Raw genomic sequence first — 25028 nt, forward strand, 5'->3', positions numbered from 1 at the left:
CCCACAGCTGCCCGAGCCTCTGCTTACTGCTTTCATGCTTTTAGGCGATACAGGGGCATAACAAAGCACAGGGAAATAATTTGTAACAAGAAGAGACTGGAAATCAATACCCAGTCATGGTACCCCATGACAAAATGAGCTTTACTGATGGGGAATTGATATATTCTATTAGGAAGTGATAGATGGGGAAAAATGTCTTTTTTCTTCAATTCAGCAAGTGAGGGTTAAAAAATGATGTATATAATATAATTTTAACAGATCCTAGTTCTACCAAAGCCATAGCTTGCACTTTAGTCAGAGCATGCCAGCACCTCAGTGCTGATGATCTTTCAAAGACAGAATCCAAGACCTAGCTTTGGGCATTGTGCTTCTCTTCTTACCTTCAAACTAACATGACTTGTCTCACTGGTCTCCAGAGGCAGGATTTCCTCAGGCGGTATATGGGACCATTTCTTCCACCGGCGCTCATTATCTCTCCTGTATTTCCTGCAAAACAAGCAAACCCATTCAGAATATCCTCCCAGTGAACTGAAACGCACAACAGGAGATTAGGACAGGGAAGTTTCTAGTGTCAGGATGACACAAGGATGGGGTGCTAGGCTGGCAAGGCTTGAGCACAAGCCCTGTGGCTCTAATACAGTTTTCCAGTTTAAGGCTGCTCTAATTCCCCTAGCTTTGGGAAAGCCTAAATGTTCATTCAATTCCATAGACAAGCAGAAGAACAGAACAGATCTAGCAGAACAACTGCTAGGCAATTGCCAGAGTCTCAAGGGAGGTCAGAACAATTTAAAGCACAAAAGGTTGTCAGGATTTTATATAGTTTTCTTCTCCATGTTATTGAATGTACTCTGAAGAAAGGTCCCACAAACAAATACAAGCTAAAGGAAGTCCTGCCATCAACATTGGGTGGTAAGAACTGGTGTGAATACAATGCCAGGACAGAAGGTAACAACAGTGTTGAGATGAGATGCCTTTTTGTGGGTGTCCCTTGTATTCTGCACATTTTGTAAAAATGAGGGAAGAGCCCTTGGAATGGGGAGAAGGAAACTGCCGTCTCCCTTGCAGAACTGCAGAGCAAACACTGTCTTCTCTTAGAGAAAAGCTGCAAGGCAGCTAGTACTCATCATATTAACTGCTTAACTCATGCAAGTTCTTCCCCTATTAAAAAAAACCACTGGACTGACTGGAGAAACTGCAGGAGAATCCTAACACTGCTGGCAAATGCTCCAAGCAGAAGAACCCATGGTATTGACTAATAACATAAACTTTCCCTTCTCCAATACATTTTAGCATACATATGTATAAGAAAAGACGAATAATTGCAGTGAGAACTGTTTTTCTCAGTTTAATCCTGTAAATTATGTTGCATCACCAGGATGCACTGCAATTCAAACCAGTATCAGCTGGGGATTAAATTGAACTAAAATCTACTAGGTCTAATATTTAGTTATGTGTTTTTCAGGACTTTGCCTTTTCACTTAGCAGTCAGAACTACACAGGGAGTTCTATCATAGTTCAAGTGTCCTAGAAACTTGGGAGATAAGGAAGGAATAATGAGGCATTTTGTTCATTTTTGTAGCTTAGTCTCTCTTCTGCTTTGTTTGTTAGGGGACAACCTTTGGTAGCAATTGTAGTTGAGAAGTTTGCTATTATTTCAACACTAGAAGGGCAAGATTTATTCTAAAAAATCCTCACGAATCTCTTCTATATTTGATGCTTGGGAGTATTACAATGATATGTATACAATAATAATCTAATAATCTAAACAGAATCTTTAGACTTTATGCATCCACAAATATGGAAGAATACAGAACTTTTTACAAGTTCATGCTGTGTCCAGACAAATTTTATCAATTTTCATAGCCATTACAAACTTTACCTGTCTGTTTATATAAGTTCTTAGATATGGCAATGATTAGCTCTTCCATTTCTTGAGTACAGCGGGATGCGTAAAAGTTGTATGCCTTAGTCTTTGATTTTCTCTTGTGAAAATCTTTAGTTAGCAGATCGGTCCATTCAAAATAAGAAAGCCTGGGTAGTGTCTGTTTCTAATCAAGTTTTCTTAAGACCTGATGTTGTGGTTTAACCCCAGCTGGCAATAGGTACCACCCAGGGGCTCACTCACATACTCACTCCCCAGCTGGATGGGGGGGAGAATCTGGAAAAGGTAAAACTCAAGGGTTGAGATAAGAATAATTTAATAATTGAAAAAAACCCAAAACCAATAATGCTAGCAACAATGATTGTAATGAAAGGAGAGAGAAGGGAAGATTAATAAAATCCAAAGGGAAGAGGGAAAACCCCACAGTAATGCACAGTACAATTGTTCACCACCCACTGACCAATGCCCAGCCAGTCCTCCAGCAGCATTCAGCAGGCCCTGGCCAGCTCCATGCAGTTTATATATTAAGTATGATGTTCTACAGTATGGAATGTCCTTTTGGCTAGTTTTGATCAGCTGTCCTGGCAGCATCCCCTCCCAATTCCTTGTGCCCCTCCAGCCTTCTTGCTGGCAGGGCCTGGGAAACTGAAAAGTCCTTGACTGACTATAAACATTATTTAGCAACAACCAAAAACATTGGTGTGTTATTAACATTGTTCTTATACCAAATCCAAAACACAGCATTGTACCAGTTACTAAGAACTAAAAAAAACCAAACCCAAAAAACTCTATCCCAGCCAAAACCAGGACTGATTTATTCAATTTTGCTGACTTTCTCTGATGTATAGCAAAGAGGGATGCTGAGCTACTGCAAACAGATGCACAGGTAAAACATTTTTTTTTTAATATGAAAGAAAACCATATACTTTGGGAATGGTGTGGCGTTTCTTCTAGCAAAAGGAGACACCATTGATTTCTATTTCCGATTTCTCCATCATGATAAAGGTGAACTATGTTATACTTGTGAAATTCTAGTGTTAGAAAAGTTGGTATGCAAGGAGTTGGACTGAGTCAGAGGAAAATGAAAGGCAACGTGGATCCATGCAATGAAAACACCAAAACTTCATGGTGTTTTGACTCCTACAGTGACTCAAGACAAATACTTTATTCTAGATTGAACTTTTATGTCACCAATAGGTTAAAGAAACACAAGTGAACCCCAAGGAAGCTAAAGATGAGCAGCAAAGTGGAAAAAGTTTGAAGACTGGTCTGAGATATGTTCCTGTGTATGTATAGGAATCAGAGCTTTTTAGCAGATGCAAAAACTCTGAGCCTTACTGCGTCTTCTCCCTTGATTATTAACCTGACGTAACAACACTATGGATGCAAACACTACTTAGCATATACTTCACACTGAGTTCAATCACCCGGGTATGTAAGGTAACCTAATGAATGGTTGTTCAAGGAGAGATCAAAGGCATTGCCCTAGGAGGAAATCTGTTCAAGGACAAACAGAATGCCAAAGGGGCTGGTACCTTAGAATCAGCAAAGAGATGATCAGAACCAGAATCACAATTCCGGTGAGTGTAAAGACAGCAATAGTCAAGACGTGCGGACCTGCAGAAAAGAAAAATTGAAAAATAAACAACTTGACAGTGGAAAACAATATGATATTTAAGAAATTGCCCTCACCCACACGTGTGCAAGTCACAGTAGCTGAGCAGGGATATTCTTTGGTCACATCCAAGTTGAGAGGCTTTGGTAAAGCCCAGCACTGCCTGGAGATGACACATGCCTGCCTCTTTCACTGTGGGATGAAGCACAACCCAGAGCAGTGCAGTCTTACAACCCCTCCTCCTGAGGCATGGGTACTCTATAAGGATACCCATGTGGGAGATAAATTTAACAGCACTAAATCTTACACAGCTCAGCAGCAGTTTCCAGGTGTTCTCTTTATAAACAAACCAGAATAGTCCAGGAACAATGCTAACTTTTCTTAGTAACTACATTCAAAAAAATTAAGCAGCCAGACTTCTCCTTGTAATGACTTCGTAAGAGTGGATGGTGGAGGCAAACCTTGAGTACAACTGTCTGTGGGATAGGGATGTAGTTAAGCAGCGGACTGAAATCAGAGTCACTGGCGGACAGGAAACGTTGTTTTTCCCCAGTGAAGGGCTTAATGCAAAATAGGCTCCTCATTGACTCCTTTAGATAAAGATTTCTCTGAAATTGGGAGCAAGGGCTGATCTCTACTGGTTTTATCATTAAAGGCAATATTCAGTGATAACTTTCTGATTCAGGTTTTATAATGTTTGTCTTTTACTTTCCAGTCCTGCTGGGTACTCACCCAGTGAGAAAGACATGCCTCTTTGACAGTGAATTTCCCACAACTACCCATACCTTCATCACCCAGATTCTTTACTGATATAATTTGCTTCAGGATGGGATACATCTGAAGCTTCCACACAGACTTTCAGTTGATACAGAGTACAGCCACTTGTGGATTTGGAAGGCATTTCTCACAAGAACTTTTTATCCAAGAAGAGGTCAGGATGAAAATCATGGCACAGCTTTTAGCACATGCAGACTTTTCAACATTTCACCCATGGATTCTCCCCTTATTGGGGAGTTGTTTAAAGCCATTCTGCAGCTGTTGTACACAGAGCTTCAGAGACTGTGGATTAATTTCTGAACACTTACGTAAACACTATGTTGGGATAACAAGGGCTACTGAGTGTACTACTCTTCAATAAGAAATTCATGTGCTATAGAGGGAAATTAATCCAGTGGCAGCACAAAGCTAGTCAAGTGTCCTTGGAAGCTGCCAGGTGCCAAACAGTTCAAGAATCAGGCTGTTCAGGCATCTGAGGACTTACACCCAAAATCACAGAGCACACAAAGGTCCTAATCCTGAACAGACAGGCAGGGTGGACAAGGCTGAGAACTGACTATTTAAGGTTGTAATTTTGATTGCCTTAATGTGGAAAAAGCAAACTGAAGCCTGTCTTAGGTCAGTTCTTAGAGGTCAGGGGTACTTGGAAGGAAAATTGCAGCCTCCAACTTTCTTTGAAGAGCAACGGGCTCGTAGTGCAGGACTTCATCTGGTGGCCTGATATCTAGAGTGTACCTACTCTACTGAGCAAGATTCTCAAGCAAAGGAGGCAGATGAGAGCCTGGTGTTGCAGATTGCCATGTTGGTTATGGATAGTAAAAAAGCAGAGCTACTCAGCCTTACTGAGGCTAATGTTCTGCCTGTGACCAGAAACAGAAATAAAGGCACACAGGAAAAAGTTAGTGTTAAAAATAATAAGTGAAAAGCAACATGATGCACACTGCCTGCTTTCAGAATCAGGCAGCAAGTGAGCAGGAATTTTCAACATACTAATGTAAGTGTCTGCATCTGACGTAGGATTAATTTTAGGAACTCCTCTGGAATTTGGACCCAGATTTCTGGCTTTGATTTTCTTGTTCTGCACATCACATCTCCCCACTTTCTTTCTGTGTGTTCATCCCAGCATCAGGCTCAGGGCCTCCTAGTAATGTAGCGTTAGTCTGATGCTCTCCTTTGAAAACTGTGAGTACAACTGTTTCTCTCCACCAAGAAAGGACATTAAGTCACCACTATAAAATACCAAATACATGAGAATGTGAAAAAACATTTCGTATAAATTCCCTAAAACTCAAGGTCTGTGAATCGTGACTTGCTGCTTAACAATCAACAGGTTGTATTTTCCCATGGAAGTGCTGCGGGGCCACGATTTCCCGTTCCTGAGGCTCTGCTACCACCTCCTGGCTCTTAGTATTAAAACACTCAAAGGGGAGTGCATCACAAATTAACTGTTTTCAGGTCCTCTGGAACCAGAAAGGTTTGTGTATTAAGGCTGACCTTATCCACTTTTAGAGCGAGGATTACAACTTCCTGAATAATGGGAAGGTGTGGATGAACCACCTTTATTACAGGGTGCCGGGAGGAACGAGGGTAGCAGAACTGGGTCAGCTGCTCTTCGTTACAGCTTAGGAAGGAGCAGGGTGCTGGCTGCTGTGTCTGCTTACCTCCCTGGAGGAAATGTATCTTTCTGGTTGGAAAGTTTTGATGGGCTTTGGCAAGGCATGATGATTACTTAAACTTTGGCCTTAAAAAGTTGCCCTTTGAGGGAATATATTTATTAGAATCACAGGGAAGGAAGGTTTATTTTTAAAAACATGTGAAAACAAAAGAATCAATGCCTGTGGGAGGCAGTTTTACTTTGGTTTAGTATAGCTTGGCCACAAAGTCAGGCCTTGGTTATGTGTTGAATGTTAAGCTACTGGTTTGTAGACATTGACTTTCTGGAATTCCCATTTTTCTTTTGCTGCTGTGCAGCAGCTTCAAACAAAGACATACTCAAGGGAATGTTTTAAAGATACAAAGATCTACAGACAACACAGCATTTTGTGGGGCCCATGTGATGGAAGAGAATGGGACTGGAGTGCACCAAGAAGACTGGGACCAGGCAGCACATGGCTCAGGGAGCTGGTGCAGGGAGACCCTGTGGGCAGCGTTGCTGTCCCAACACAAGCAGGACTCATGATCATACCAAGGGAGACCAGATATTTGACCAAAGATGAAAAATGAAAGCTCAACTGAACTCCCTCTGCTCTTTCCAGAGCTGTATAACTAGAGTCTCATCAGTGGTGATGCTTGCTCCTAACAGCTCCCACAGGTTCCTGGCAATGAACCACTATTCCTGCTTCTCTTGGTAGGGGTAAGCCCTAATTTGAAGCCATCTGATTTACTTTACTGAGGAATAAAAACGTTTGAACCCATGCACTGCCCCACTGTGAATGGAGTGTTTGTTTCTCTAGTTACTGCTTTGCCTATTCCCTAATGGAGTTAAGCAGTACAGCAAACTAATGGAGACCTTTAACAGCGGCATCTTTGGACACTCATTGATGGGAATGACTCAGGTGAACACTAACCCACTGTGCACAAACCTTTGCAACCACTGCCACTGCAATAATTTTTATCCTGCATATCATACTCTGAAGCATGCCTTTCCATTGCCAATCAACATGTGGTAACAGTCTAAATGGGGAAACAATCCCAATCTGATCAGACTGACAAGGCTGTACTCTGCTATGTTGAATAGCAAGGGGGTTCGTCTTTTCTATCCAGGAGTCACTGAAAACTCAAAAGAAAAGGTGGTGGTGATTTCTGGGATTTCAGATTAAAGTTTGGGTGTGAATAGAGCAATAACCTAGTTTTGCGCTGTCTTTCTGCAAAAAGCCAGCTCTTCTAAGAGACCACTCCAGAGAAGCACCCTGAACCTGCACAGTGCTTTATCCTCTCCCCAGCTCCCTATGATGAGGATAAAGAGACAAGCAGAAGCCACCATGGTACATCAGCAATACAGAGATGCCGAGTCAGATAACTCATCATAACCTTAACTCTGCTGCCTTTCATGAACAGTCTTTCAAGCAATTCACACCACCACCATCTTCTAGTGAAGGCTATATGTTTGAGGGTGACCTCTTCCAAAACATACCATCATATGCTCCACAGTCAATGGTACTGTATGGAATCTACAAGAGACTTAGCAGTGCCTAAACAGAAATGCAGGTTTAGAACTGGGCAGGATGCAGAGAACATGAGGGGCTGGGCCAGGGGAAGGAAAGATGCTGTCCCATCCCCAGCTGCTGGCATCACTGGCTGGGGGCAGTGTGAAGGTAGCATGCTGGATTGCACATCAGGTGGATCTTAGGACTGTGTGACTTGTCTTCAAAGAACAGGTAGGTTTAATGGGTGTCTCACCAGTGCCTGGAATATCACTGGGCAGCTTGTGGTTCCTCCAGACAAAATCCGGACTGGTAGTCATCACATGCGTCTCGTTCTTGTGAGTGTTGAAATACAGAAGAGTTCTGAACTATGGGTGTAGGAGGGGAGAAATGCATTCAGCAGATGTGCTCTCCCTCTTTTGTCCCTTGCTTCAAACTACCCTTAATAAATGCGTTGCCCAAGCTCAAAAGTAATTCTTGCTCTTTCTGCTACAGTGGTGCATTCCTCAGCTTAGCCATGTTTGGCTGCCATATTATTCCTCATTCCTCCCCTCTCTCTGAAAAGAAATGTATCAATCCCACACAATACTAGTTGTGCTTAATTTACTGAATCACCAGATGACATCAATCCTGTCAGTCTCCAGCACACCTCTCATGACCCCGTCCTGGCATGCACAGCATGCCTTGGCACACCACCACTTCTGCTGTAGTTATTTTCATAATTCTTATGCTATAGTACAGGGCATTTTGTTTCTCCTTTCATATATAAGGTCAAACAGTTGCTTCCTGGACATACATACATGATTTGCAGTCTGTGGCGTGTACAGCACGGTCAAATTGGTATCGATGTCTCCAAATTCATCTAGAGTCACAGGACCCAGTATACCTGTGGACATAAGGAATTAGTCAGAGGGCTTGCATTCTCAGAAAGACAAACATGTGGCAGGAAGGATGGGAAAAATAAAAGGATTTCTGCTGCTCAGGATACTTTTCTTCATGTACATGCTAAAATACTTATCAGCTGAATGTGGTGCTACTTCTGCCTTAATAGCATGCTACATTTTCTCCACAAAATCCAATAAAAAGGTGTTGAACTGACTGCACCAAAGAGGAAAGTCTCCCTCTAGCTATAGAAAAATGTATTTGTCAGGTTTCTTCAGCATACCAAGAATGTCAGAGTAACCTCCCTTGTAGGGACCATTTTAGAAGTGAGAAGGGAAATTGCCTGTTTCCACCCACAGTTTGAATCTATCACCAAGAAAGGAAATACAGGGATACTTTCACTCCTCTTACTTTTGAGAGCTGCCTGCTTGGCTCTAATAATATTATTTTAACCATTTTTTTCCCTCTAACCTCCTGACTCTGTATGTCAGCAAATGTGCAGATTGAGAAATTGCCTATGTAGCACATTCCAAGGATTTTAAGGTGGAACTTCCTAAATCCCTCAGCATGGTTTGACTTTGCTCTCATGAAGTCAGTTATTTCAACAAAAGCACAAGCTTAGCCAATACCCATCACTCCTGAAAGTCTGACCTTTATTTTTGACTCTTCTTTTTCAGAGAATCCTTTTTGATCAGCTTCAGATTGCTCTTCTGCTGCTGTTGCTGATGACTTATTTTACTTTACCTGAAGTTCAGCATCATCATTATTTTAGTTTGGGAATTACCTTCTCCCTTTTCACTGATGAAAATCAGATCTCTCATGTGAGGTACAGATCTCTCATGTGAGGCGACAGCTGGGACTTTGCTCCCAGAGAGGTAATGTCACTTTGTGTAAGTCTTGCCTCTGTCTTTTCCTAATGATCAAATTCTGTGATTTTAAGCCCATGGCCTACAAAAGCCCACTGGTGCTAGAGGTTTTTCATGGTCCACCTTCTTAATAGCAAATTAATTACTATATGAACTCCCTACTTTACCAGCCTCCAGCACAAGAAAGAATGAAGGTCGTTCAACACCTTTCACTTTTCGGATTTTTATTTTTTTTTAAACTAAACCTATAACTAATACGGAGCATTACAGTGCAAGGTTTATTTCAGGTAAGTTAAAAAGTTTGTGCAACTTACCTTTTAAATTTAGAGTGAAAAGGAAGAGGTGAGTTTACTGATATTCAAAAAAGGATGCTGTCTCCAGGAGGAATCAGTAAACTATATTTTGCTAGTTTGGGACACTATGGTTAAAGCAAAGATAAGCCCAATACCTGTTAGAACATACTAGGGAAATCTGGGAAACTTCTACATATGTGTTTGCCAAAAGGAGGTGGGACATAAACACAAAGCTTTGAGTCATCGTTTTGGTACAGATCTCTCATCTGAGGCGACAGCTGGGACTTTGCTCCCAGAGAGGTAATGTCACTTTGTGTAAGTCTTGCCTCTGTCATTAGGAAAAGATCTAATTCTGTGATTTTAAGCCCATGGCCTACAAAAGCCCACTGGTGCTAGAGAACCTGTGAGAGGAAAAAGAAAGTTGACTAAGAAGAACCAACCCATTGCTAGCTGACTTACACTCACACTGCCAGCACCCAGACCTACGATGTCTTTGTAAACTGCAAAAAGGCCAAAACTACTTCGTTGAAGCTTAGTTAGTCAGACTTCAGAGTCGTTTTGAACATCAATAGTATTTCATACATATTGGCCTCAAGTCAAGACTAGGCCTTTGGGGGAAAGCTTTAGAAATGCCACTCTTGCAAATTAACAACCTGAGTGCTAGGTTGCCCCTGGAAGAAGCGCGGACTCTGGAACCCCCCTGTATGCTTCACTCTTCCAGCTCTTTTCTCGTTCTCCAAATAGTCTCCCTATAAAGAATGCAGCTCTTTGCCAAAAGAATGACACCACCTTCAGGTCCTCATCCCTGCCCTCCATCTCTGCTGGCTGGGAAGTTCTCTCTCTTCTCCTTCCCCCACCTCTCCCTAGGCAGCAATATTCTTTTAATGTGCTTTGTACTTAAAAGCAGCAGGCAAGACACAACAGCCCAGAAAAGGAGTCTGGTCCCTCAAACAGTCTGTAGATAATTGTAGTATTTCAAATTATTGTTATTTTGACTCTGTCTCGTCTGTGTTGCATGCACTGAGGTCATTATGCACAAATGCTATATAGTGCTTCTGCTAATACTGAAGATAACATCCTTGGTGAAAATGACAGAAAAAGAGCAGGAACAAAACTCATTGAAGGGTTTGGACTTGTTTAATGTAGAATTGACATATCCTAAGAGTGCTTAAAACCAAACTTCTTTCATCAATTTAGTGAATCCTGCACAGGACTGTACATTTTTTACCTTCAAAAGTGGTATTTCGGAATTCATTGATGAAACTGGCAGGTGACACTAGGCTCTGGGAGAAGATTAATTTCTTCAGAATATGTCCAAACAGCAAGACTGCATTAAAATAGCCAACAACAAAGTCATCTTCCACCTAGAACAGGGGAAAAAAAAAATAGCAATTTGAGAGTTCATTTTTCTGCCTTGAAGCTACATCATCTTTGGTGGTCTCCATTTGGCAAAAACTCCAGCATGGAAGACCAGAATCTGCTGAGCACTGACTGAGTAGATGGGCAATGCCACATCAGTATTCTCGCTTGGAAAAACCAAGGGAAGCAAAATATATTTTTGCTGTATGAAGACAGGGAGGTGGTGAAAACTTATGAGGCCAATGTAAAGCTCTGGCATGCTGATCCCAGCACAACAGATTCAAGAAATCCTACATTGTAGGTTCTGGGCTGGTCTGCTCAGTAAGACCCAAAGCCCTTAGCTTTGGATGAAACTTTCTGTGCAGATAATCTGATGTGGTGCCAGCAAGTCTGGGCTTCCAGATGGCCACAGCTCAGGGGCAAGGAGCTGTGCCAGAACTTCCATCAGCCTGCCATAGAGCTGGCACCCAAAAAGCATTGAGCCCAGGCTGGGGGATCTGGTAGCACTGTAAATCCAGCTTCAGGCTGCCTGCTGGAGAGCTGAAGCTCAAAGCCACAAATCCTGGGAGGAACTCTACATGTAGAGTCTGACTCCCGGGCAGACAGCAGGAGTATCAGTTTCACTAAGCAGATACAGGGTTTGCATACTTTCTGCTTTTCAGGAAATTAAAAAAATACATATTTCATACAGGAAAAAGAGAGTTCCTTTTTAAAGTTTAACTGGAAAGCCCCTGGACAGAAACAGCAATGGTTGCCACTGCTTATATGTATCTGCACAAAAAAAAAATAAAAATCAGTCAACAATTACTAGTTCTGACCTTTCCATGCTCACATCTCAATTATACCTATAGACCTTCCTTCAGTGATGTTTTACAGCTATATATAAGATTGTCAGTCACTCAGAAGTGGAATCAGAAGGCCGTGTACCTGTAAGACTCCTTCATGCCCCATGAACACGACACTTGCAGACCAGATTAAAAGCTTGACTTGAACTTCACAAAGCAGGAATATGCCTGCATGTTTGCCTTACGATATTACATATTTACATCATCACAGCAGGACAAAATGTCATCCTGTGATAATGTAAGACAATATCAGCATAGAAGCATGATGGGGGATGATTATAGCTGCATTTTTAGTTTCATTTCCTAGTGCATGAGCATTAATGACTGAATGCAATAATGAGATACAGTGTGGTTACCAGGATGGTGTCCTCAGTCTTTGTGGTATTTAAGCTGTAATTAGCTGGTGGCAGAGTCAGGACAAGTACATTCTGCATGTAATGGGCTGAGTTGTTGTTCCTGAAGTACGTGTTACTGCAAAGTGAAACACAAGACCCCACAAACAATCAGCAACAAGGGCAGTAGTAACCATGACAGAATCACTCTCCTCTCCCCAGTGGCGCAGTTATTTAACATGTTAAAACAGTAGCTCTACAAATAAAATTTCATCATGGACAAAACTCTTTATGTTGTTCACACCCTAATGCCAACTTCTGTGTTTAACCACATTAAAAGGTAGTATCAAAGAGATTTGGCAATCTGAAACTCAGAGGCTGCAGTGAATTATTGTTATTATTTTAACTGTTTGGTTTCTGTCCTGTTTATTTCCTCTTCGTTCAAGCGGGAGTTTATATTTATTAAAACTGAGTCTCTTCTTGGAATCCACAGTACTGCAATGTGTAATTTCTTCACATTATTGTGCATGTTTCTGACCTCTTCTGCACTCCTTTGCATGTTCCTCTAATTTTGATATTTCCTACTAGAATTGATCACAGCATGGTTTGCACTAAAGCAGTTAACAGGAGGGCATGAAATGGAGAGGTGCAGAGCACAGCTTATTGCTTTATTTGTTTAATTCAGTGAGGTAGGAAAATCAGAGGAAATTATGTGAACTGGAAAACTATGCTAAAACAAGCAGAAAATGTTGTAGCTTTCAGGTATCTTTGGTTTCATCACCTTGACAGGCCATCTGGAAGTGCTTCACAGACTGGCCACCACTGGATTCACATGTGACAGAAGAATTTCATAATAAATATTAATGTCAGGTGGCAGCTTCTGTCACTGCTATAGCTAGATTGATTAGAAAAAAAATATGCTATAAGCCTTCTCTCATTATTCATCATCCTTTTATTTTTTCAGTCAGTACTGTATTAAGGAATTTTTGGAGACCACAGGCTCCACTCCATGGCCAACAGACGGGATCCTGACACCAGAGCCCTGTCCCTGCCTTTCCCTGAACCTTCTCACTTTTACATTGTACTTCTCACCCTGAAGAATTTCAGAGTGCTTTTTATTCAGGCTTGAACTTAATTAGCTGGGTGAGAAGGAAACTTCACTGGACTCCACCAGACAGGATAATCCTACAGCATCCCATATCCCCTGAGGGAGGCTTAAACACTGTGTGTCCTGGCTGCCAGAGGGCTCAGAACTGAAACAAATTTAAATTTATCCCTTGGTTTGAGAGACTTGACTCTTGGAGAAGCATGGGACCTGCCTACTGTCTTCTCCTACAGCTTGAGTTTGGATCTAACATGTGTCTGTATTTTCTCTCTGTTTTATAGAGAACATGATTTGAGATATTCAGCAAAATAAGGGGTATGTAGCAAATTTAAGGAGGGCAGCACACAAAATGGGCTGAGACCCATCAGAAGGATGCATATCACAGCAGAGAAGCTCATAATCACCGTCACCTATTGTGAGGCAACAATTATACATGCAACACCAGTAAGCAAAAGCAGTCATGTACCTAGTCCCCATTGTGCATTTGCAAAGAAATAGGAATTGTGGCCAGTCACTTCAGGAAAAGCAAGCAGGGTTTCCTAGTGCATGGATAAAGTAATGGAAAGTCTAAAGTTCTTAGAAGCACTTCTAAGAAATATATATGGTGAGCTTCAAAGCATACAGGACAGAGAAGATTGTTAGAACTTGAATCACAGGCTCCAGTTTGGACTCAAAGATTAAATGACTGAAGTCATTAACCCAGAGTGCCTCAGCTGTGCTCTGCCAAGGTCAGCTTTGGATGCGAGGGCTGGAAAGTCTCACAAACCCTGGAAGTTCCTGGATTATTTTGCTACATCAACAGTGAAATAAGTAAGATTGAATTTGCCTTGTGATCATCCATATTGTCAAGCTGCCAGCACAGTCCAGGGCACGATTTCAGTCTAGGCCAACTAATTTTCTCCTAGACTGTAACTTGCATACCCAAGAAACAGTTTGGGCATCTACACTTAGCCATACAGATGTGAGTTGTGCTGTGCCACTTAGGCTTAGGGCCAGAGATCAGTTCTCAGTCCTTGTATACAGACAAAGCTTCTGAGGCTGCCATTGCTAAGGCCAGCTTGTATCGGTCCTTATCTATAAAGATTTTGTAATTAGTAATATAAAGATGAAAGAGAACATCAGAAAATTTAGGTTGTATACGAAGAAACAACTCTGAAAAGTTAGATTTACGTAGTTATAAAGGTGTCAAAGAGATGGTTATAAAAAGGAAGAGTTATAAAGTAGAAAAGACAGTTGTACACTCAAATAATTTAAAAATATAATAAATAGAGCCCAGAAAAATATACTGTAAGCCACATTTACATAATTGTCTGGTTGGGCAGTGTGTATGAAAAATGTACAATATCACATATGAACAGCTCATGACCATTCTGACTCTGTGGTTCTTTCATGGCTTCCTGCACTGAGAAGTCCACAGGATAATGTTAACCCTACCTGCTCCATCACTGCCTTAGAAAAATATTATGTGAACTAAAGGGGATGTTGCAGAGAACGTACCACAAATTAAACACTAAGCAGCTTAAATAAAAGGCAAGACATGAGGAACAAGAGCAATGGGAAATTGTTGCAGCACAAGCAAACTAGCAGGCTGCAACAAAGCTTTTACTGTTGGTCAGATTCTACTGTCCATGCTGTTTCTCCTTCCTCCAGAGGCCAGACTGCCCTGCTTCTGCTCCACCTAACCACCCCTCCCACAATCCTCAGGGCTATTTAACTACTTAGCAGGAACAAGCTACACCTGCACATTGTCCATGTCAATCAACCCCCTGCCGTCAAGGCAAGGCCACAGCTGCATGTTATCAATGCCAATCAACCCACTGCCTGCATTCCTCTACAGGAAACATTCTGAGAAAGCACATTTCTTCAACAAAACGGTTCCACTCAGACTATTTCCATTATCACTATCCTTCAGCAAAATGCAGAGAAAAGAGGAAAAGCAAAGGTGATACTTACGTGAAGAGGTCTATCAGGATGATTACAATGTCCTGATCCACTTCCGCTGTCCCTAGGTCTTTGCTGACGTCAACTGGAGAACCGCACATGATGATCACTACAGATTGGGGAAAAATGGAGATGGACTGGTGAAAGGTACAGACAAGAAGAGGGCATTTGCCTGCTCCCCTGTGCTCAAATAGCAGGCAGTAAAGCAATGCTGGGCTAAGGTACGTTAACTGCACTGTGCTGGGACCCAGGCACAGAGCTACAACCTCTCTGCAGTAAAACCAGGATATCTGAGGGGAAGTGGTAAAAGGTGTCTCAACACCTGCACTATTTTCTGTCCAGGCGCACCAGAGCACTACCGTTACCTCACTCAAATAAGTATTAGCAGTTCTGATGCAATAAGGGCTACTGAATGTGAACATTTGTAAGTTACATGTCATTCAAGTAATAGTTTCCTTGGCTTATTTAGTACTCTTGCACTTGCTTGGCCTGCTGATGCCAGGTGCTTAGTTTTAGGAGAAGATGAGGTATTTACTCCCCCATTTTTCTAATTTAGATGCATCACTTCCAGAAGTACCACCCCCTGATGGCACAAATCAGGCTTATACATACGTACCAGGGCTGCAAACACAGAAATGGTAGAGAGCTAAGCAGTCTTGTAATATCTAAGGCCTTTCTTAGGAGGAGTTGTGATTTTTGGATTTCTGAATCTTTCACAAAATGGAACTTGCGCTTAGGTGGGATAATTCATCCCAAAAACTCTCTGGAACCAGGATGTTCCCCTATATTTTATGTGGATGGTGAGAGGAATATAGGAACTTTGTGCCATTTTATGTTTGCATCCATTCAAAATGGTATATCTACATTTCTCCACCATTTCTGTGGAAAGACTATGCCTAAAACGTAACTAAGGGGTAGGTCTGATTTCCTGGGAAAAGCAACTTACCTGCAGGGGACAGTGCACCCTCAGCCCGCCCCCCCCCCCGCCCCATCCCCTTACCATTGCTTTTCCGGTTTGGATCTTTCACAGTTTTTCTGAGATCCACTGGAGTCCTTAAAATCTCCTTCAACTTCAGGTTTTTGGAAAAGTGTGTGATTCCAGCATCTAGCGCGTTCATGTACCTGACACAAGGTAGCACAGATATTGTCAGAAAATTGCTAACTCCTCACATTCTCCTAAATAAGCCAAAATGCAAGACAGGCTGTTTACAGCACACAAGCACACAAGAGTGTTTGTAAGGCAGTATGGAACATTTTTTTTTTCTGCAGCAATAGAAGACAGAAAATCAATACAGGGCATGAAACACTTAGAAGTGTTCGGAAAGTCACCCAGAGGTATTTCAGCCTGGTTGTATAAAGAATGAGTTTGGAGAATACACTGATGTAATAAGACATTAACAATTAAGAAAAGAAATCAGGAATATGGGGAAATTACACTAAGTGAGACTAACTGGGAGGCAGTCAGGAAGCTCTGCTGTTTTAAGACATCAGTGGTAATCTTAAAAAAACACATGTGAAGGTTTAAAGGAGTAAATGGGAGCTGCAGAAAGAACTGAGATAAAAAACCTCACCTGTACCCTGACTGTGAGAGAAGCAAAGGAAGGAAAGTAGCAACCAAAAAAAAACCCTATACTGAGCAAGTTAAAACTTGAAGGGGAAAAATGAGACGGGGAAAAAAAAAAAGGAAGAGCCGAGTGGGTAAAAGCTAGCTAACAGATTAAGCAAAACTGGCTAACTCCTAAATCCTATTCTTGCCTCAACATGTTGTGTTGAGGAGAGACATTCTGTCTGAAATAAAGTTAACGCAGAGGGAAAACCAAAATAAGTCTCTTTGTTTTCAAACTACTTAACTTTTTATCTAGCAACACTGAGGTCATAGTCCTATAAACTACTAAATATCTTTTGCTTCCCGTTTTTTTTCAGGAACAGAATAATTAACCATTTATTCACAGGAACATATGCCTAGGTGAGACATAACCTGATTTTGTTATCACTGTTTTGTATTCACTTACTTTTATACATGTAAAGGGAAAACAATGAGCTCATGCAGCATAACTTGTGCTTTAACAAAAATGAATTTTTTACATTAGACAGTTCAAAAACCTTCAAGCTCACAATTCCTATTAAAGCCAAATGAGATGCATTTTTACAACTATATTAGAATGAGAAATGGGCAGAGATACAAAATTAATTTTAAATGTTGTTGTTAATTCAACAGTAAAGAAAAGGAGCTTAAACAATTCTGAAGTCATAAAGAAGATCCTGAACAGAAGTATTAATAAAGACAAGGTAAGAAACACTTGGGAAATAACTTACAGGCACTGACTTCCCTGAAAGGTTTGAAACCTGCAGGATTAAAGGGATATAGCTGAAGTGTGTGTAGTGCATTGGCAATTATAGCTGCAAACATGGAGAAATGGAGATGGTAGTATGAGATAAGTGAATTGCACTGATGTTTCAAAGCATCAGCAAGAGGTAATCATAGCAATTACACCATGTGATCAAGTCACTATCTATACTAAAAAAGATGGAGGAAACAATAAAAATCCCTAAATATTTACATAACAGTGAATTGGAGATCAGGTTTTAGGTCACTTAATTAAGAAAAAAAAGTTATATCCTGTACACAAAATATTTTGTAAGTACATGCTTATATCACTCTGAAGCCAACACGGCTATAAATTTTGCTTAACATTCTGAAAGTTCCTCAAGTTATGAACTAGAAAGATAAATAATAGTTATTTACATGAATTCTTGACTGCCTTTGAGCTACATTTATAAAATCAGTAGGAGAAACAAGATGACTTTTTAAAATTAATTGCCATTTTATGCCCCAAAATTGGAAGAAGAAAATCAAAGGATCATAGAAACACTCACATGAGCTGAAAATTAAGTAAGTCAATAATATAAGAGTAATGATAAATATCAGTATATTAAAGGGTCTATTTGACTAAAAAAAGCCCTTGATTTTAGGCAAGGAGAAACCCAGCATTCCTGATTATCAATCACAGGCTGATGTCAGATCATGAAGTGAAAACCATCTCCAATGCTCCAAACTGGTGAAAGCATAGCTGAAACTCTGCAATCATTGGGGGTCATTATGTTCAAAGATAGAGTTGGAACTTTGTAGATGTTTTGGAATAACAATAGTGCCCACAGATTGGAGCCACTAATGCGGAGAAACAGTAGAAGAACTTGGTAATACCCCTGACATAAAAAAGGCATCTATGGAGAGCTGGATGGAGCAGCTTCTCATGTCACACCCTTTACATCAAGAATGCAGTAAATAGGTATTTCCAGCAGGGACTACAGGTGGACTATGCTGTCCACAGGAAAAAGCCAAGGCTTGAGAATACTTAAAAGTAGACTGAATGAAACAGTCAGATATGAAGTACAGTTAAAGGGTATAATTCTTCTTTTCCTTCTCTCATTCTTTGGTAGTTGTAAGGCAGCTCTCAAAAAGTAGGACTCAAAGGACAGCTTGTAAGAACCGTGTCCAAGGATGGAGATGGAGTTTATCAACAGCCAGGTCAGAAGAGGATCCGGATCTTACCAGAGGCATGCCTCCGAGTTTTCATTCCTCTTGTAAATGTAAGCAGATTCCCAGGTATTGGTTTTGAATGGCAGCTGAGATTCCTTCCAAAAATAATAGAAGAAGTCATTCACTTTCCTGGCTGGGGTCAGAAGGCGGGTTAGGTTTACTTTGTAGTCACAGGACAGTCCAAAACTTCCTACAGAGATCAGAGGCAGGCTCAGTATTGTTTCAACTCTGAAGGGAGAGACAAGAGGACAAGTCTAAACGGGTTGCTGTCACACCAAGGCAACTACCACATGATTTCCATCTTCCGCTCCCTCTCCTCTTGTGCCCTGCATTAATTTAACAGTGATCTGAACCTGAAACAGAAAGCTCCTCAAGAACACAAGTAGATTTCAAATCAGTATTGGCACTGAAAAGCCCTGTTGAACTGGCCCAGGCAGCTTCTCTCACTGCCCCCAATTCTCCTAGCCCTTTTGGGTACCATTGTGCCATTTCAGCCCAAGAGCTGTGACAGGAGTCCAAAGGCTGAAGGACCCATCTACTTCTGCTGCCTGGCTGCCGTTCACATGGGATGGATTTGATCTCTTTATTAGGGCAGTGCTGGAGGGTGACAGCTTTTTGTCATCAAAAAAACTTTACTGCTACAACTCAAAGGAAAAATCTTTTATGTTTCACTATGGCACATTTGTGGAGCAGTACAACAGCAGCACTCAGGGAGAATAACTAAGGCAACCCTCTGCTGGCAGGGAATTTGCAAAGCAAAGATATTTTTCATCTACAGAGACAGTAAGTTTTCAAGTATAAAAGTATTTTCCTAGGTGCTGCAATCTTATCAGACTAGAATCAAAATATTTTAATTCTTGTATAGTAAGTAGTTTTTTACAACAGAGAATTTTGCCTGCAAAAACATGACTGTTAGAGTTGTTGGTATTATTGTAACAAAACTTTATTTTTCAGGGAAAGCCCACTTACCAAATTACAGGGTTTATACTTGTTGTAACAGAAACAGACACAGATGATGTAATAAGTAATGCCAGGGAGAGTATTTCACTAATGAAACGGACATTTTTCTGACTGACTTAGAATAGAATAGAATATTCCAGTTGGAAGGGACCTACAACAATCATCTAGTCCAACTGCCTGACCAATTCAGGTCTCACCGAAAGCATATTATTAAGGGCATTATCCAAATGCCTCTTTAAAGACTGATAGGCTTGGGGGGCGTTGACCACCTCTCTAGGAAGCCTGTTCCAGCATCTGACCACCCTCTCAGTAAAGGAATGCTTCTTTATGTCCAGACTAAACCTCCCCTAGTGCAGCTTTGAACCATTCCCACGTATCCTATCACTGGATACCAGGGAGAAGAGTTCAGCACCTCCCCCCTCTCCACATTCCCTCAGGAAGCTGTAGAGAGCAATGAGGGTGCCCCTCAGTCTACTTTTCTCCAAACTAGACAAACCCAAAGTCCTTAGACGCTCCTCACAGGATATTCCTTGCAGCCCTTTCACAAGCTTCGTTGCCCTCCTCCAGACACATTCAAGGACCTTAACATCCTTCTGAAATCATGGAGCCCAGAACTGCACACAGTACTTAAGGTAAGGCTTCACCAATGCTGAATACAGCAGGACAATAACCTCTTTTGGCCCGCTTGTTATACTGTTTGCTGCACCCCAGGATGCAGTTTGCCCTCTGAGCTGCCAGGGCACACCACTGGCTCACAGTGAGCCTGCTGCCAACCAGCACCCCCAGAGCCCTTTCTGCAGGGCAGCTCTCCAGACATTCTTCTCCCAGTTTATACATGTGCCTGGCATTACTCCATCCTAGGTGCAGAACCCAGCATTTGGACTTGCTAAATTTCACCCCATTAATCATTGCCCAATAATTTCCTAAATTAGTGATGATGAAAAAGTTGGAGGTAGACAGCTGGCCTAACCACAAACCACGCTCGTTACTTCTACCATTCTGTAGCAACATCCCAGCAGCCACTGGGCCACAGAGCTCTTGCAGTTAACACTCAGTGTCGCTTACCATCCATTTGACAAGCCAAAGATGAAACCCAGAGAACTACAGCCAGCACAGGCCCTCGGCACACTCCCCATACTTAATGTGCTGTAAAGGAAGGCACTTGGTCTGATTGGCAAAGCTATTGTACCATGGACAAAAGCCAGCTGCCTGTTTGTTAGTGTTCATTGCTTTGCCTGCTGTTCATACTTTTCACTGGTTTAACTGTGTCAGAGTTCAAGGAAAAGACTTTGGCATCATTCTGGGCAGCTCCATATCCAGCAGATAGAAAAGCAAACATAGAGTTAGGAGGCATTATGAATAAAATGGGGTATATTGTATAATATTTTACCATGGTCCTATACATATGTAAGAACTTATTCTTTTGATTCTCCTGTAAATCCATCACACATGTTCACTGGTAACATTGTATTCACTTCTGGTCATGCCACTCAAAATATAGAGAAAAAAGCAGATAAAGCTTGAGTGTCTCAATCTTCCCAGTATCCCTCAGTGAAACCAAAAGGCTACCCAAGTTTAAAAAGGGAAGTGATCACACAGGTAACCATATGGATTTCTACATCATGACTGATGGGGTTTTTTAAACTGATTTATGCTAGAAGTCTGCAGGTTTGTCTTACACTTTTCATAATATCTGAGAAAGAACATATTAATGTATAATATAATAGGGAATAGAATTATACAGGTTTATGTATCATATGATAGTAGAGACAGTCATTCTTCAGGAATGCTTTGTCAGGCAGAAGAGTTAGGATGAAACTGGCTGCTCTGTATCTAAACACTCTTTACTGAAGATGGCTGGGGTTTTTGGATCTTCTCTTGACACATGTAACTCAAACCCTTCTCAATGACTGAACAACCACCCAGAAGGACACCTGTTGCTGCAGTGCTGTGATGTCTACATACCTCAAGCTAACATCTCTTTCCTGCTGCAGCTGTTGAAGAGTTAAGTCTTTTGAGCCCTTAATCGATCAATCGACTTACTGTCAGAAATTAGAAAAGCTTCCCTGCTAGCAATGGGATTTCTTCAGGGGGCTTTGGAATCGGGTTTTCTTCTCCTTACCAAACATAGTGACTATGTATAAGAGTCTTATTGCCATGACAGTACACCTCAAGGTGTCTGATGTATCATAAACCCCAATGTCTCTGCTGGCTTGTTGAACACAAAACAACTTTGTTCAGCAGTTGATATCTTTAACATCACAGTATTAGGGGGAAAACGTGGTACTTACGAGACCATTTGGTAGGTGGCATAAGTGCAAGGAGGTCCTATGACAACACAGCCAAGCGCGTTACTATTCTGCAAGGGATCAGAAAAGATCAGTAGTGGGGACAGTGTAGAGGACTGGCAGAGATAGGAGGATGGGACAATGAAGAAAACTTTAGGATTTAAGAGGGAGTCACAGAATTTACCCAGCAAAATCAAGAACAGCGTAGCAAAGGAGCTACAGAAAGGAACAAACCTAGAGTGAAGGAGGGAGGAATTACAGAAAGCTAAGAAATGGCAGAAAACAAAATAGTGCCTGTGAGTATGACCTCTGTTAAGAGACAGACAGCAAGTTAGGATTAAAATGTTGCAATTGTTACAATTGCTCATATGAAATTACATACCCCAGCAGGTAATGCAGAAGACAGAGGAGCTGGAATTACAAGATACTGTGTTTCAGAAAAATGGTTATATACATGAAGCTTGTATGGAAAAAAAAACTTCCATGACCACCAAATCAGGCCTGACCAGTAGCTTTGTGTGTCATGAAGGACTTCTTAACAAAGACATATGAGCATGTGCTCACTGGTAGTTCTGAGAATTCACACTGGATTGACAGAGCTTCACTCAGAGGTGACAGCTATTAGATGTGAGAAAATTCACCAAATACAGCTTCTTGTAAGGCACCGATTCTAACTGAAGCTTTTCCTCATATTAGAGTATGCACATAGTTTCTCCCATGTGACTTTTGCGATTTCTAGTGAGAAGTGAGCACTTCATCTTTGCCCTCTGGGCATAGTTCCATACACGTTTCTTTGCTATCACTGCCAGCCTAATAACCTCTTTGTCCACACAGCTCTCTCTTTGTGTATTTGTGTAAACTGATGATGAACCAAATCAGGGTCTGATCCACTTGGAACGGACCTTTTTTTGCTCTGCTTGAGCTGTTTGAGTTTGGTTTTTTGGGGTTGGGGGCGGGGGGGAGGTTGTTTGGGGGTTTTTTAATGGATTGCTTCAGCTATATGGCCACGCAAGGAGCTGTGCAGGTATAAAAAAGAGGACAACTTAGGCATAGGAAAAGGAGCTTGAAGCTGAAGGCTGCTTTAGCCGGCACTGCCACCAAATGTCTAATGACAGCCTCTGGGAAGCATTCATAGAATCTCTCTCCAGTATTTTTCTGCTTGTCCTCACAAAATTTACAGGAACATCTTCTCTTTGAAAACTTCAGTTCCCTGTCAAATTTGTTTGGAATTGAACAACAGGATCAAAAGTTAATAAGGAAAGACAGAGAGACACATGCACACATATGCAGAAAGAAAAAAGTCTTGTCTTCTTAGGAAATCAGCTTAAAAAAGGCTGCTACTCACATAAATTTCCTTGATGAGCTCCACACCTTCACAGGTGCTGGTCCGACAGCCTTGTGAGACATAGAGTGATGAGGTAAAGGTGTGGAAAGTGGCATTGACTGTAACGTTTTCTCCTGCAATGCAAATGTAAAAGTAAACAGCATCATGAGTTAATTAATTAATTAATGTCCAGACTAAACTTCCCTTGGTGCAGCTTTGAACTATTCCCACATATCCTATCACTGGATACCAGGGAGAAGAGTTAAGCACCGCTCTCTCCACTTCCCCTGCTCAGGAAGCTGTAGAGAGCAATTAGGTTGCCCCTCATAATGCTGAGGAACATTTAATTAAACCACTAACACACAGCATCCCTTTTCTGACACAGGTCTGAGCAGTCTTATGCTACGATGTCTCCCACCAAAAAGCTGCTAGAAAGTTCACCTATCATTTTAACTCCCACTACTTAGGATAAGACTGTAAAATTTTCTCCAATGTGGACTGCTGACTTCTTCTGATGAGTGTTAGTACGTTCAGTACAAAGTACTTTTAGTGTTGGCCAATATTAAAGACTTTTTTAAGGCTCTGTGCAAAGGAATTCAGAGACCACTTTCCAATAAAACTGGACAAAATATCTTCAACTAGAGGACAGAAAGGCAATGGGTATCATTTCTTTGGAACCTCTTTTTCCCATTATATCTAGGGAGTAACAGTAGATTGGTGATACTAATAGGAGAGGTAAGATAGCAAAATAAATAAAAGCATCATCTGCAGTGACTCTATATGAAGGAAAAACGTATGGACTGCAGATTCTTCACCCTTCAAGTTATAAGGTGACCAACGGATGGGATCAAGAAGAAAATTAGTTTCAGAAAGTAGGAGCTAATCCAGCCATAAAAGGAAGCAAGGGCATATCAGTTATGGTACTAGATCACTGGTCTTTTCTGATCCTGTTCAGTAATTTCCATGTTCCCAGTCCCAACTGAAAAACTCCAGGAAAGCATGAAGAGTCTGCCCAAACACGATGAAAGCAAATATGGCTCTGCCCATCTGTAGAGCACTTCTGTTTTTACAGGGGGTGGTCACTATTTCTGTATGATCTACATAAGGTGAACGGACAGGCAAGGAGCCTGCCTGAGGAGCAGTTTGCTGAAGGTCAGATGAGCAGGAAGCACGGCATGAAGTGTGACAAGAAACCAAAGCAGCAGAGGAATAACCAAAACCCTTTGCCTTACCTGTTGTCTGCAGTTCATTTTGTACCCTTTTCAAGGCTTCCTTCACAGCTAATTTCAAATTATCAGTAGTAGATGGCAAGTCCGAGTAATTCATGAGCATCACATTGATCACATAATTGTTGTTGCTACACTCATTTGAACCAACTTGCTGCAGCAGCCAGGGCAAGAAAAACAAAGGCCAAAGGGCCAGACTCAACATGTGTTTCTTCATTATTGCTCAGTTTAGATCCATTGTGTGTGCTCTCTCTTTTCTTTTTCTCTTCCAACCCTCTTTCTTTCAGATACCTTACATTGGTTTTGTTCCTGGGCAGGATAGAAGAGATATCCACACCATAGATTCAAAGACAGGCTATACAATTCTTCTCTCAGGCTCTTCCCTGCTGCCTTCACCTCTGCCCGTCCCTCCTGTGTACTAGGTGGCACTTCTGTTTGTGAAAAACTAACAACAGCAAAATTCAGTAGAGAGGCTAAAGGTTGCTGTGAATGTTTGCTCATGGAAAGGCTCAAGCTATAAACCTGAAGCATTACCCGAAACCTTGCCTGATAAGGGCACTAAGTCTTCATAACAGAGATGAGCTGAGAGAAGGAAGGTGACGGGACAAATGGACTGTAAAGACAACTCTTTAAAATGGAAATAAAATAC

At 41.4% G+C, this 25028-nt stretch overlaps 1 protein-coding gene across 1 annotated transcript in view; it reads right to left on the reverse strand.

Moving 5' to 3' along the window:
• The window catches only part of GUCY2C (guanylate cyclase 2C), a 48286-nt gene extending 23508 nt beyond the window's left edge, over positions 1–24778 (reverse strand). Inside the window, exons 1-12 of the mRNA XM_013299127.3 lie at positions 24386–24778; positions 23175–23287; positions 21833–21900; positions 18594–18809; positions 16041–16162; positions 15053–15149; positions 12019–12133; positions 10687–10822; positions 8218–8303; positions 7674–7785; positions 3418–3499; positions 381–486 (exon numbers count right to left, since the gene is read on the reverse strand). Coding sequence (XP_013154581.2) covers positions 381–486; positions 3418–3499; positions 7674–7785; positions 8218–8303; positions 10687–10822; positions 12019–12133; positions 15053–15149; positions 16041–16162; positions 18594–18809; positions 21833–21900; positions 23175–23287; positions 24386–24596 — 1464 coding nt within the window. The 5' untranslated portion in view covers positions 24597–24778. The remainder of the gene's footprint in view (positions 1–380; positions 487–3417; positions 3500–7673; positions 7786–8217; positions 8304–10686; positions 10823–12018; positions 12134–15052; positions 15150–16040; positions 16163–18593; positions 18810–21832; positions 21901–23174; positions 23288–24385) is intronic.
• Between the last annotated feature and the right edge of the window lie 250 nt (positions 24779–25028).

The sequence above is a fragment of the Falco peregrinus genome, chromosome 6 (genome assembly GCF_023634155.1).
Source record: "Falco peregrinus isolate bFalPer1 chromosome 6, bFalPer1.pri, whole genome shotgun sequence".
NCBI classification, from domain to species: domain Eukaryota; kingdom Metazoa; phylum Chordata; class Aves; order Falconiformes; family Falconidae; genus Falco; species Falco peregrinus.